The sequence below is a fragment of the Pyrgilauda ruficollis genome, unplaced genomic scaffold (genome assembly GCF_017590135.1).
Source record: "Pyrgilauda ruficollis isolate IOZ18807 unplaced genomic scaffold, ASM1759013v1 scaffold57, whole genome shotgun sequence".
In the NCBI taxonomy this organism is placed as follows: Eukaryota; Metazoa; Chordata; class Aves; order Passeriformes; family Passeridae; genus Pyrgilauda; species Pyrgilauda ruficollis.
The window spans coordinates 7,532,567-7,544,874 of record NW_024527377.1 but is presented as its reverse complement, the minus strand read 5'-3'; the positions used below and the strand labels follow the sequence as shown (position 1 = coordinate 7,544,874).

At 47.4% G+C, this 12,308-nt stretch overlaps 1 protein-coding gene across 9 annotated transcripts in view; it reads left to right on the top strand.

Moving 5' to 3' along the window:
• UIMC1 (ubiquitin interaction motif containing 1) overlaps positions 1–12,308 on the top strand; it is a 39,799-nt gene that overhangs the window by 15,418 nt on the left and 12,073 nt on the right. For 6 of the 9 annotated variants that reach the window (XM_041481988.1, XM_041481992.1, XM_041481985.1 and 3 more), the window contains 5 exons: positions 2,370–2,494; positions 2,836–3,990; positions 7,497–7,561; positions 10,041–10,129; positions 11,016–11,095. In XM_041481988.1, the coding sequence (XP_041337922.1) occupies positions 2,370–2,494; positions 2,836–3,990; positions 7,497–7,561; positions 10,041–10,129; positions 11,016–11,095 (1,514 nt within the window). Of the gene's footprint in view, positions 1–2,188; positions 2,269–2,369; positions 2,495–2,835; positions 3,991–7,496; positions 7,562–10,040; positions 10,130–11,015; positions 11,096–12,308 lie in introns of all 9 variants that reach the window. The other 3 variants (XM_041481990.1, XM_041481991.1, XM_041481989.1) reach the window with 2 other exon arrangements.

The window sequence follows — 12,308 nt, the reverse complement described above, 5'->3', positions numbered from 1 at the left end:
CTCTGTTTGCACACAGTGGTCGGGGGCTAACACAGCACTTTGCGTTTCTAATCATCATAAATTATGACGGCTGCAATCAGCATCAAGTTTAATAAAACACATGGTGCTGAGAAATGATCAGTCCTGGAGCATGAAATACCGTCAGCTTCACTTAAAGCAGGTCAGGTCTACTCGAAGGCATGAGCAGAGGAGCTCTCCCCACGGTAATGCCAGGTGGATTTAAACTCGAGTTTTCCCCATCTCCAGAGCACCTACTCAACTGGAACGTGCACTAAGTGCATCTTGTTTGTCACTGGTTTCTTTGCCAGAGGCAGCATTTGTCTGGCACATTCCCTGTCCCCAGAGGGGAAATTGCTGTGCCAGGGAGGGAGAAGAAAACAAAATGTACAGCAGTAACTCGCCAAAAAATGTTTCTTTTTATTAAGCTTCATGGATGTTGATAGCCTGAACTGGCAAATGTTCAGGCCCCTGTTGAAGCACGTGGAAAGTTGTGTGTTGCAGGGTGCTGATCAGGTGCACCAATTTTCCTGCACATGTCTGAGTTTGCCGGATCTAGCCTGACTGCTGTGATGGTTTGGGCAGGAAAACAAATCAGCACTCACTTTCTGAATGCTTGGAAGGTGTTTGGTGTTATGGGAAAAGAAAAGACTGTATGTAGCACTAAGTGCTATGGTCTGGATGACACGGTGGTGATGGGTCAAAGGTTGGACTCAATCTCAGTGGTGTTTTGCAGCCTAATTGCCTCTGTGATATGCTGTCTAATGCTGTTGTTCTTGGGGCTGGGAGCTTTCTCCATACACTGGACTGTGCTTTCCATTAAAGAATGCTTTTTTTTTTACCCTGGTCCCTCCTGGCTGTAGCATCATTGAGTGACTTTGACCAAGGACAAAAGATCCCCACGAGCCCTGAAAGCTCTGCAGTCTGCTTTCCCTTCAACCCCTTTCTTAATTTTCAAAGGAATTACCCCCCACCCCACCCCAAACCAACAACCTGAAGCTAAGTGCTGTTTTCATAGGACACAGTAATCAGTCCAAAAATCTTCAGATCCTGCTTGGGTGGGGGAGCACGAGGCTGCCGTCATCCAGGAGCTGGGGGAAGGGCAGAGCTCTGCTCTATGGATGCTCCTGCTTGCAGCACTGCTGTCACGGACAGGCTGCAGTACGGCCGGAGCACGGCTGCACTGCTGTGTTTGGGTGGCAGCTGGCAGGGAGAGAATGGGATAGAAAATGGGAGCCTGCAACTTGTGAATGCTTCTTTACCCAGGGAAACGCCTGTCTCCGGAGCTGGCTGCAGTGAAGGCATGTTTTGTGCCTCCCTGTTCAAGTGGCACATCTTAAAGATGTTGTAGCCGTCGGAGAGCGCGAGCCTTTGGTTCATGCATGAGATGGCGCGTGCAGGATTCTGCCTGGAGGAGGGAGCGGGTTCTGAAGGAAATCTGTCAATTTGTTTCAAGTGAGAAGATGTATTTTTTCAGCTCCTGAGAGTGCTGTTGAGTTGTTTTTCAAGCTGCACTCCATTCTGCAGGCATTGTATATTTTAAGCAGAGTGAAAGTGTTGGATTGAATCTAAGTAAATAAGTGTTTTCCAAAGTAACTAACTGCTTTGTTTCTACATAGGCAGTCTAGACTTTTGGTTTGATTGGAGCGAGGAATATTTCAGGAATAAATTTTCTGCTGAAATAGCAGTTACAACTGTAGGAAACCTGTTTCCCATGCATGACTGACTTAGTGATGCAGTAGAGTGGTGATGTGAGCAGAAGGGGGATGTATGCATGTGAAATATCCTCTATAATACCATCGAGCAAGTAACATTATCCTCCACAGAGCTTTCCACCTGAGGCTTGAGGTGAAGAACATGTAGCTCTTTTTCTCTTGGATAGGTCTCCTGTGGTATTGCAGGTATCTGTGTCAGAAGACAGTGAGGTGTGCTACTTGGTTAGTAAAAAAGTCTCTTAAAGATGTGTTGTTTATCCTACTTTGCTGCTGAGCCTATCCAATACAAAAATGAACACACTTTAGAAATCTGTCCTTTTCCTCTCTCCTTGAACATGCATTCTGCAGCTGCAGTGTGTGTTGTTTGATGGCAAATAAAATGTCATGTTGCAGTTAATATACTCGGGGAGTGGGAGCTTAGATTGCTGTAGAAACCTGAGGTGAAGTTCCTGACCTGAGTTACCTTTCTCATTTAGTGTTGCCTGCTCCAGTTTTGTTGACACCTTTCCAGAACAGCTGAGGTTTAGATGATTTTCTCTGCATTCCTCCTGGGAAGGTGGGACTCTCACCCATTTCTCCCTACATGCTGGATATTCACTGAGTGTTTACATACACCTGCAGCTGTGACTTGACATTATCCTGTTTCTTCTGCTGTAGAGATGACTGAAGAGGAACAATTTGCACTGGCCCTGAAAATGAGTGAGCAAGAGGCTAGACAAGTGAACTGTCAGGAAGAGGAAGAGGAGGAGCTCTTGAGGAAGGCCATTGCTGAGAGCCTTAGTGTAAGTGCACTTCTGTGAAGAGGCTCACTAGGGTTCTTTAGCAGCATTGCTATCTGTGCTTGCTTTACCATGCTACACAAAAGAAAGTTTTACTGGGGGGTGTAGATATTCCCAGCACAAACTGGAAGGACAGCAGCTGCAGAGTAGTTGCTTTGTACTGTTCCTAGTGAGAGGAACATGAAGTGTAACCCCAGCTGTCCCTATTTTGGGGTACTGCGTTCTGATTTGGGATAGGGGGATCTGCAGTCCATGGGATGGCTGCCAGTGTGCTGGGGGAGCCCTTGGTTGTGCTGTGCTGATAGAGAACACATCTGTAGGAGAGTGAACCTTTTGTTTTTCAGAGCTGTCAGCCCTCAGACTCGTCGACTGCATCTCCTCATCTGTCAGTGGAAGCACTGAATTCACAGGGCCAAAGCCAACCTGCTGAGAGAGAAGGCTCTGAGACCCTGGGAGGCCTGGCGTTCTGCCCTGACACCCCTCCCTCTGACTGCAGCTCCCACTCACAGAGCTCCAGAGCTGATGGGAATGGACAGATGGATGTCGCCCGGAGCCCCTTGGTAGTGTTGAGGAGGTTAAGCCAGGAAATCATTGAAAGCTCACTAGTATCCAGCATAATCGTGTCTCCGGGGAAGGGCCAGCCTGTGACAAGGTCAAGTGAAAAGTCTTCCTCACCAGCAAAAAGTGATTCGAGTAACATGTTACCCAGCACTCTGGGAGAGGACTTCATGTCTTTGAGTCCCACCTTTGGCAAGGTGGCTTCAGGAGGCTCCTGGCGACTGACACCTCGGAGACTGTTCACCACCCCCTCCAGCTCTTCCGAGGCAGGCCAGGAACCAAAAGAGCAGCTCCTGCCCTGCACTGGCTATTCTGTGGGAGAAGCTGGTGCTGGGAGCTCAGCCACTCCACTCTGGAAGAACAGGAGCACAGAACAGTGTGACAGCCCCAGGAGGAGTGGTGGAGGAGCAGGTACCAAGCACAGCTCACAGCCTGGGCACACTGCCAAGGTCTGTGTTTCCACAGAGCATGCAGAGCAGAACAAGGGGTCTGGCAGCACCCCGGATCTTTGCATGCTGACTGTGGAGGAGAAGCACAAACAGGAGGAGGCAAGGAACACAGTGCACTATTATTGGGGCATCCCCTTCTGCCCCAAAGGGGTGGACCCCAACCAGTACACCAAAGTCATCTTGTGTCAGCTGGAGGTTTACCAGAAGAGCCTGAAGCAGGCGCAGAGGCAGCTGTTGCATAAGAAGGAGTTTGGTAACCCGGTTGTGCCCAGTCCTTCCTTGAGCCAAAACGAGCTTGGGAAAGGAGAAGAGATAAGCAGGGAGAATGGGGTTGCTGGTGGTACAGAAGATGGAGACACAGAGGGACAAGAGTCCGAAAACATCAGCTGGCTCCACCCTTCAAAGAGGAGGGAGGCAGAGAGTCCAGGGCACAGCATGGAAGAAGAGAAGAACTCCACTTCTGATGATGAACCAACCACCAGCTACTGCCAGGTAAGAGCTTTGCCACTGAGCAGAGGTTGAGCAGCCATGCCCTTCTGTCCGTTTTACGGTTCAATCCCTTCTGCAAAGCAGGCACTGCTATTTAATGCCCCTCTTAAATTTAGGGACTTCCTCCCTCAGCCACACAGGTTACTGTGGAAAGGAGAGAAGTGTACAGGCTGACACCCAGCTCTCACAGGATAAGGGCCATTGAGCAGCCTGGCAGTCATCATTAATGCTCCAGAGACCGACACATCCAACTGATCCTCCTCAGAAGGGTGCAGCCCGGCAGTGTGCCAAGGCAGAGGACACAGAGGTGATGCTGACCACCTCCAGCTCTGGTTTATAAACCCGTGGCTGTGTGGGGAGCTCTTTGCAGACAGAGATGTGGGTTTGTCCTTGCGGCACAGCCTTTCCTGTTTGCTCCTCCCTGCTTATCTGCATCCATAAGTGCTTCACTCTTGGAAGTGCTCTTTTCCCTCGTGGCTGGGAGAGGCTCTGTGTGGTCACAGGCATCTTCAGCCTGCTCTGGTGATCTGTCACCACGGTGGTGCTCCCTGTCCTTGTCCTGGTGCTGGGCACCTTCTCTCGGGCTCGGGTGTGCTAGACACTAGGTGTCAGCCTCTGTCTCTGTCAGGGCTCTCCTGCTGGAGCGGAAGGCAGCTTTCTGTCACTGCTAAGTTTAAACAGATTGCTAGTCAGATGAAGTATTTATTACTGCTGTATTTTAGGTTTGTGTCAGCCTTTTCCAACCCTCATTTTTCATAATGACTTCACTCCCGGATCATTGTATAACTTTATCTTCTCTATGACTGAAGCCTTGGCTCTGTTGTTCCTGTTTTCAAGTATATTTGATCATTTACCCTGGTGTTAGAAAGATACTTAACTTGTTTTGTGATATTTATATTCTGTCTTGTAATATTGAACACTTAGGAAAAACGTCATGTCTGCATTTTCTGGTTGCAGAAAAAGAGCAGAGCAGGCTGTGCTGAAATGTGACTTTTCATGACAGTGCTTTGGCTCGGGTTTAGCAGATGGAGATTTAAACAAGCCTTAGAGGTGATCTGCAGAGGAAAGGAACTGACTTGTGCCCTTTTTCATTTCCTTAGGATAGATACAAAAGACCTGAGAGGTTCTTAAAGCAAACTGCACTTTTTTTTTCTGTAGCTTTTCCTCTGGAAATGAAGGTGTCATTATACTGGAAGATTGGGGTGACTGGAGGTCTGTGGATGTGTACTCTAAAGCCCTTGGGAAGCTACAGCAGCTGGGAAGGGCATGAACTTTTAATCAGTACTGAAAATTGTGTGGTATTTTTTAAAATATTATCTGTTTAATGCTAATACCTAATTAATTCTTGGGGAGAAAAGAGGTTTTAGTGGTGCTGAGTGGTAACTTGTAACCTACTCCTCTTGACCATGGGAGCTGTCTCAGAGCCATAGCTGAGAGATGTAGCCTTTCTGATATTTTTAAGGTGAAAAAATGAGGGAGGGGGAACAGACTTTACAATTTCAACCCTAGCCCAAAATTTGCCAGTCTTCTATTTAAACAAGAGAAAATATGTTCTAAATGCCTTTTCATCTGCTTTATCACACCCAGCATGAGAGGTAGCTCCTTTCTCTCGCCTCTCTGTGCAGTCGCACACTGAGGCCAGAGCAGGTGATTTACTTGCAAAATCGATATGTTTGATGTTTGCTTGTGCCTTGTCTCCATTTTTTTCCCCCTCTATCAAATACAATTCCACTGGCAGTGACAAAGGAGGGGCTCAGAGCTGTCGTGTCTCCACCTTGCTGCGTCTCTTGGAGACCCTTTGCTGCCTGTGCTGCCCTGGGGCTCTCCCAGTGCCACCAGGGCTGCTCTGCTGGTGGGGCTGGTGGGAGATCTTAGGCTGTGCTGAGTGTAAAAACCACCCTTGAGGACTCAAAACCGTCCTTGAAAAAGGACACGGCCTCATGACATGTGTGAAATGCAGGTACAAATGATGTGCTTGAGGGAGGCTGCCTGTGCTCCTGCCCTGAAACCCTCACCTGGAACGAGCACAGACCTTCCACCCTGGCAGCAGTCAGCTGCTGCCACTGCCTCCCACAGCCAGGGGTTGTTTGCACAGAGCAAATCCTGGTTGTCAGGAGATCTCAGAGCCTGTGAACCTGCACTAACAAACTTCAGTGCTAATAGAATCAATTTTTTCAGAGCCTTTCAGATAAGGTTAGGGAACTCTTGGTGTTTAAAAGATTCAGAGGGAAAAGATCCAATTCTGGATATTTAGAGTCTGGTGACCTGAATTAGTGCCATATTTTATAACAGATGTACAAGGAAAAACAGAAACATGGATGAGTGTTCATGACCAGGGCAGAGCATTATTAAGAAATGCACCATTCAGGATAATAGAAATAAAAGAAAAGACAAATAAAAGAGGAGGTATTGTATTTTATGTTAATGATGAACTAGGCTGCAAAGAAGTAAAGAAAGCGTAGATAAAACAGGATATTTGGGGGTTGGAGTCATGTTAGGAAATTTGACAGGAGAGACCTTGATTTGGAACTTGCTGGGGAAGTATATCCGGGGGTGGAGCTGATCAAAGTTGAAACCTTTGGTGGAAATCAAGCTCACATCATTTGCTAGACTCAAGGAAGGGGGAGGAAAACTCCTTGGGTTTCTTTGAGACCTAGCATGAGAAATTGTAGGCCTGACTGCAAGGACTGCTAATAAACCGTTGTAATTCCACCTGATTAGAGGATGGCAAGTGTAGCGTGTGCACTGCAGAAGAAGAAAGGGATCTGGGTAATAACTGGCATGTTAGCCTGACCTCAGCAGTGCATAAGGCTTTTGAACAAATTTTAAAGGAAAGAATAAGTGGAGTCGTAGAGCTAAATGAAAAATGGGATAAAATGCACACAGATTTTCCAGTTGTAGATTGTGCAGGTTAATCTGTTCCCCTCCTTAGATGGGACAGCTGATTTCCCAGGCAGGAAAAATGCAACAGATTTTATTTCTAGGAAATTTCAGAAAAGTGCTTCTCATGGACAGTCATTAGCTGTACCAGTTGATCAGGTCATTCTGGCTTAGGAAAATAAGTTTTGAAGTGGAGTAGGTAAGGGCTGCTAGGGTACCTGGGGGAGTGCAGGGGACACTAAAAACCATGGGTTGTTTCAGGGTTAGCACAGGTGGAGCTGGAGAAAAGCTATGGTTGTCTGCAAATACATTGAGATGCATGCTGAGAGCAGGCAGAGAGCATGGAAGATGATGGCAATGTTGGAAGGAGTGGATGGGCATGGACTGTCCAGGAACACGTCTAGGCAGCAAGGTAACAAAAAGTCCTGCCAGGCTTTATTACAGGGAGTACCTTGCCAAAAGCAGGGATGGAGGGAAAAAGCTGACTCGTTCCGGATGGATACTGAGCCATTTTCAGATAAAAATATACAGCAGACTGGGTGCAATGTCATGGACAGAATCCAATGACCCAGCAGACCCCAGTCAGCTGTGCACACTGTTTTATATAACACCAGAATTTCCTTTTCCAGCCCTCCCAGGTACTGCCTGCAGAGGATGTGCCTGAAGATGGGGAACCCATGCAAATTGCACAGAGGTGAGTAGGGTGTTCAGAGTGTGGGGCTCACAGGTTCTCTCTAGTGATAAGGTCTCTTCCACTCTCCCTGGAGTATTTTGGGGTGCAGTCCCACCACAGCTTGCTGCAAGGCTTGCTGGAAAGGCTGGCTGCAGTCACTGCTGTTAAGTATCCCTGGAAATAGATGGCTTTGGAGCAGCATGGGAAAGGTGGGGCACAGCTGAGGAGAAGGGATCAGTTGCTGTTGTTACTTTACAAGATGTGCAAGGTGCATTATTGTACAAGTTGAAGGAGTTGCTCCTTGGCCTCTGAAGCTCCTGTGACATGGTGCAGTAATCCATGGGGAGCTGGAGGTGAGTTACGGCGATGCCATCGCTTGTCTGTCGGGGAGGGCGCACAGGCAGCACGGGGAAGGGTTTACTGGATTTCTGTGTGTATTTTTATGTTCTTGCCTTGCTGCTGAAGAGGAAAGCAGGGAGGAGGAAGCCAGACGGCACTGCCTATCAGCCAAAGATAGAGTGCAGTGCTCCAGAAAAGCCACTTCAGCAGATGACAGGTGTGGGGCAAGTCAACATGATTTTCTTCAGATTTAAGCCTACTCCTCTTTTCCTTTTTTTTTTCCTCTCCTTCCTGTGGGATGCAATTCTGCATCAAAGGCTATGGAGAAGAAGGACAAATGGGAGAGGATTGGGAGCAAGTTACAAGAAAGGCCAGATAATGTCATGTTTTTAATTTGTTGGGTTTTATAATTTAAACCTGCTTTGGAACAAAACTGCCAACTTTCCTCTGATCTAACAGCATTTGGCCTGAGCAGTTAATATCAATATGCAGAGTATGAAAATCCCTCTTGCTTGCACCTTTCTAACAAGCTTAAAACCTGCCTTGGGGAGCAGGAGGAACCTGCAGCTGCCGCTGCTGCCGAGGCTGATGAGCCTGTGACAGCTGAGCTCTGAGCTTGCGTAGAAGGCAGCGAGGTGTGTGCTCTGCAGCGTTGGCCTGAGGCCTGAGAGCCCAGGATATGGAGGATGTGAAAGGAGAGGGACCTCTTTTCTTTGGTGTAGCTGGTGGGGTTAGTCTGGGACACTCCCCAAATTGCCCAGGAGCTCCTGGCTGCCTGCCTTGGGGTGGGATGCACCTGGATGTGGCTGCCCCTCCTCGAGCAGCTGGAACATCAGCAAGGCAAGAAATGGCTGCAGTCTTTGCAGTTTTGTGCACATTAAGTGTTGCCATCTGGCTCCTGGTAATTTGCCAGCACAGGCCTCTCTTGGGTATGGCTCAGGCACCCCAACTGGATGGCCTCAGCAGCACTTAATAGGAAAACATGGCTCTGAGCTGTCTGGAGGGAGTGGAGCCGTTCAGGAAGTGCCAGTCCTGTGAAGAAATTGCTTTGCTTTCTGTGGGCTGCTCTCCCCTCTTGTTCCACGCTTTGTACAGAGCATGGAAGATTGGGGTTTTAATAAATGATTATAGGCTTTGTTACCAGGAGATAGTTGGTGTAGCAAGAAATGTGGTTTGACTTCAAATTGATTAGCCCATTTTATAAATGTCATAGCAAGTTGTTTTGTGTGAGTTCTTTTGAAGAGAGCCCTGATGTTAGACACAGAGTAAAACACGCTCAGCCTGGATTCATAACAAATGCTTTGAGATGCTTTATTTAGAGAGAAAAGCCACTTGTGATTTCCTATCAGAATTTTGTTATTTATCATAAATCAGCAGTGGCTGTTCTCTCTTCTCTAAGGCCTGTGGTTGAGCTTAATAAATCTTGTGTTTGTCAGTGCAGGGATTCATGTTTTTTAAGTGTGTTCTTGCATACTTGATCAGACTAATCAGAGAGCCACACAAGGCACAGAGTGTGTCAGCATGGGTGCCAGACTTACTCAGCAATGCCTGTCTGTGTCAGAAAGACACTGTGCAGTGAGGTGGGAGAAAAAGAAAAAAAAAGACTGTGCAGTGAGGTGGGAGAAAAAAAAAAAAGGAGGAATCCGAAGGTCGAAATGAGAGGAGCAGTGCTGGATGCTGCTCCAAAGAACCACTGCTAATACTGTAAGGACTGCTGCAGGGAAATGCCTTGTGTCACATCCGTGCTGCTTCTGGCAGGACAGGGATAAGGGAGAAAATGAGCAGTGTGAGGAGGGAGAGGATAATGCAGGATAAAGCAGGTCTGCCTTTCCCTTGTGAGGATTTCCTTCCCCAGCCAGAAAGAGGCACAGTGCTGGTACTCTTCTCCCACAGAGAAGCCCACAATTGTGAGCAGATATTTTTGCTCCCTTGACAAAAGATAATGACCTTTTCTGAAGAAAAAAATGTTCCCTTTGGGGGTTTTGCTTGGGATGGCATTTTAGACCCATATTTTGCTGTTATCCTGGTCATTTCTGGCTGTCAGATATTGACCACTTGGAAATTATGACATCATCTGCTGTTCTGAACTGTGTGAGAATGGCAGGTGTGGCCCTCACACCTACTGGGTTGGAGATTCATGTTATATTTATGTTTTGAACAGCATCTCCACAATGACCCCACTTGGCAGTAAAAGGAGCCCAAATACTGCCACAGAAAACTCTGCTGAAGAAGAGATCTCTGTTTGCCCAGGTAAGAGGCACTTGAGACTGTTAAGAAGTTTGTACTGAAAGTTACACGCTTAGGAAGTTCAGAGAAAAGAGAATTTTCAAGTTATTTGAACAAAACAAGATTTCTTTCCCATCTCCATTTTTCAAGGCTAAAATTATTCAGGTAATTTAGTTTGATCCCATAGTTTTGGACCAATTTCCTCTAAGGCAGTTCTGTGACAGGGATTGCTGGAGACTTGCTGAAGAGACAGCTGGATGTGATTGGGCATGGAGAGATCACTCAAAACAAGGTGTCTCTGCAATGCAATCAAATTTTCAGATTTTTCAGTGTCAAGATAATGTGCAAAGCATGAGAGCTGAAATAATTTTTATCTTCCATTAATTAAACATGTTTGGGACTAAGGAGTTTTTCTTCCTTGGTCTCTCCTACCATGTTTGAGATTTTCTGGTCCAGGGTTTTAAGGGAGAAAAATAATGAAGAGGATGCTCTAGTTCAAGATCAGCTGTAGCAGGATTATTGTTGCTAACAAAGATGTGGAGGTCTAAAGAAGGTGTGACTGTGAGACAGAGCATGGAACGGGAGCTCTGCTTGTCTAGATGTGAGAGCAGCTCTATTCTTGCTTTGTCTCCATCCCAGCAAGTGTCCCACACACTTTCCCTGTGTCTAATCTCACTCCCCATGAAGCGACACAGCTGCAGTGCCTTTATCCTCACACTGTCATGCTGTGACTTTAACCCCTCATCTAGCTGTGTTGTTGCACTTTGTCTGATAACATTTGTGGCAAGTCTAAAGAATGTCTTGAAACTGTGAAAACTCTTGAAAAGCGTTAAGGACTAAGCTACATCAACAAGTGAAGAGATATTTGGGGGCTGCAAACCTGTGCTGACATGGAGATATTTGTCTGCAGAGACCCAGCCAAGCCCACTGGAAGCTGTTGAGGAGGAGAGAGAAGAGCTCTGTTCAGACAGCAGAGGTGCACCTATGCAGGTAAAAGAGCTTGAAATTGAAGGGTCCTGTTTCCAATCCTACCTTTTAGACCTTGGTTCAGCTGAGCTGTGCTGGCATTTCCCTTTGGGTAGCTGGAAGCTTGGATCCTCACAAACAGTTCCCTCTTTGCTTTTCTCTGCTGCTTCATATCTCCAGTCCCTTTTGGCTGGGGACTGCATGCAGCTGCTTCTGAAGCCTTTCAGTCCTGTAGCTGGAGAGCTGTTATCAATTCCAGCCCTTTCTTTTATATCCCAGTGCTGCTGAGCTGGAGGATGCCATCAGCGTGGGCGGCAGTGCTGTTGCTTGCCCATGCTCAGGGGTACAAGCTGTGATGCTCAGCAATGCAGAGGGACCCCAGGAGCTCTGAGGGGAGTCTGAGTAAACCTCAGTCATTTGTGCTGTCACCTGCTTTTCCTTGTTACAGTGCTCTGAGCTCAGTTTGCTCTCCACAGACCATATCCAAGAGGCTAAGAGGAGAGCTTCACCCAGAGATCAGACTGGTACAAAGATGTGCTTCAAGTGTTGAGGGCTGGTGGTGGTTTTCAGGCCAAGCAGAGTGTCCTGAATCTGGGAATCTTGAGCTTTGTGCAGTAATAGTTAATAGTAAGTGAGTGGCAGGGCCATCCTCTTACCTCTTGCTGCAGATGTGTGCTGTGTGCAGCCCCTTTCCCATGTTGTCACACCTGCACAGCAATTGCTTTGCAGCTGTCACTGTACCAACATCTGACTTCAGTTCCTGCTTCTGATAAAACTCCCTTTGTCTATTAATTTAGAGAGCGATATCAAAGGGGTTGCCAAGTACTCCTCTGGTGCAGGGTACATGAATACAGAATCGTACAGCTCTTGACAAGAGGATTCATTTGTGGAAAGCTCATTCTGGGAGTTTGCAGCTTGTACAGCACGTCTGCAGTTCCAATGTCTCATTCTCACAGGCCTCTTAATAAACCATCTTCTGCTCTCGTGTGCCTTTCATTCTGCAGGTATCTCCAAGCACTGCTCAGGCAATTAGGGACTGCAGCAAGGAGAGAGGCACCACCAAGGCACATTTGTGACCTATTTGGCTGTGGCCAGGACACTGCCCTGTCCCCTTGTGCATTGCAGAGGGTGCCCTGTGTCTCACACCTCTGCCTGGGTGGCACAGGGTGGTGGGGAGCAGGTTCCTAGGGATTGTTTGACATGGTTATGGTTGGCAGCAGGTCCCAGACCAGAGCCT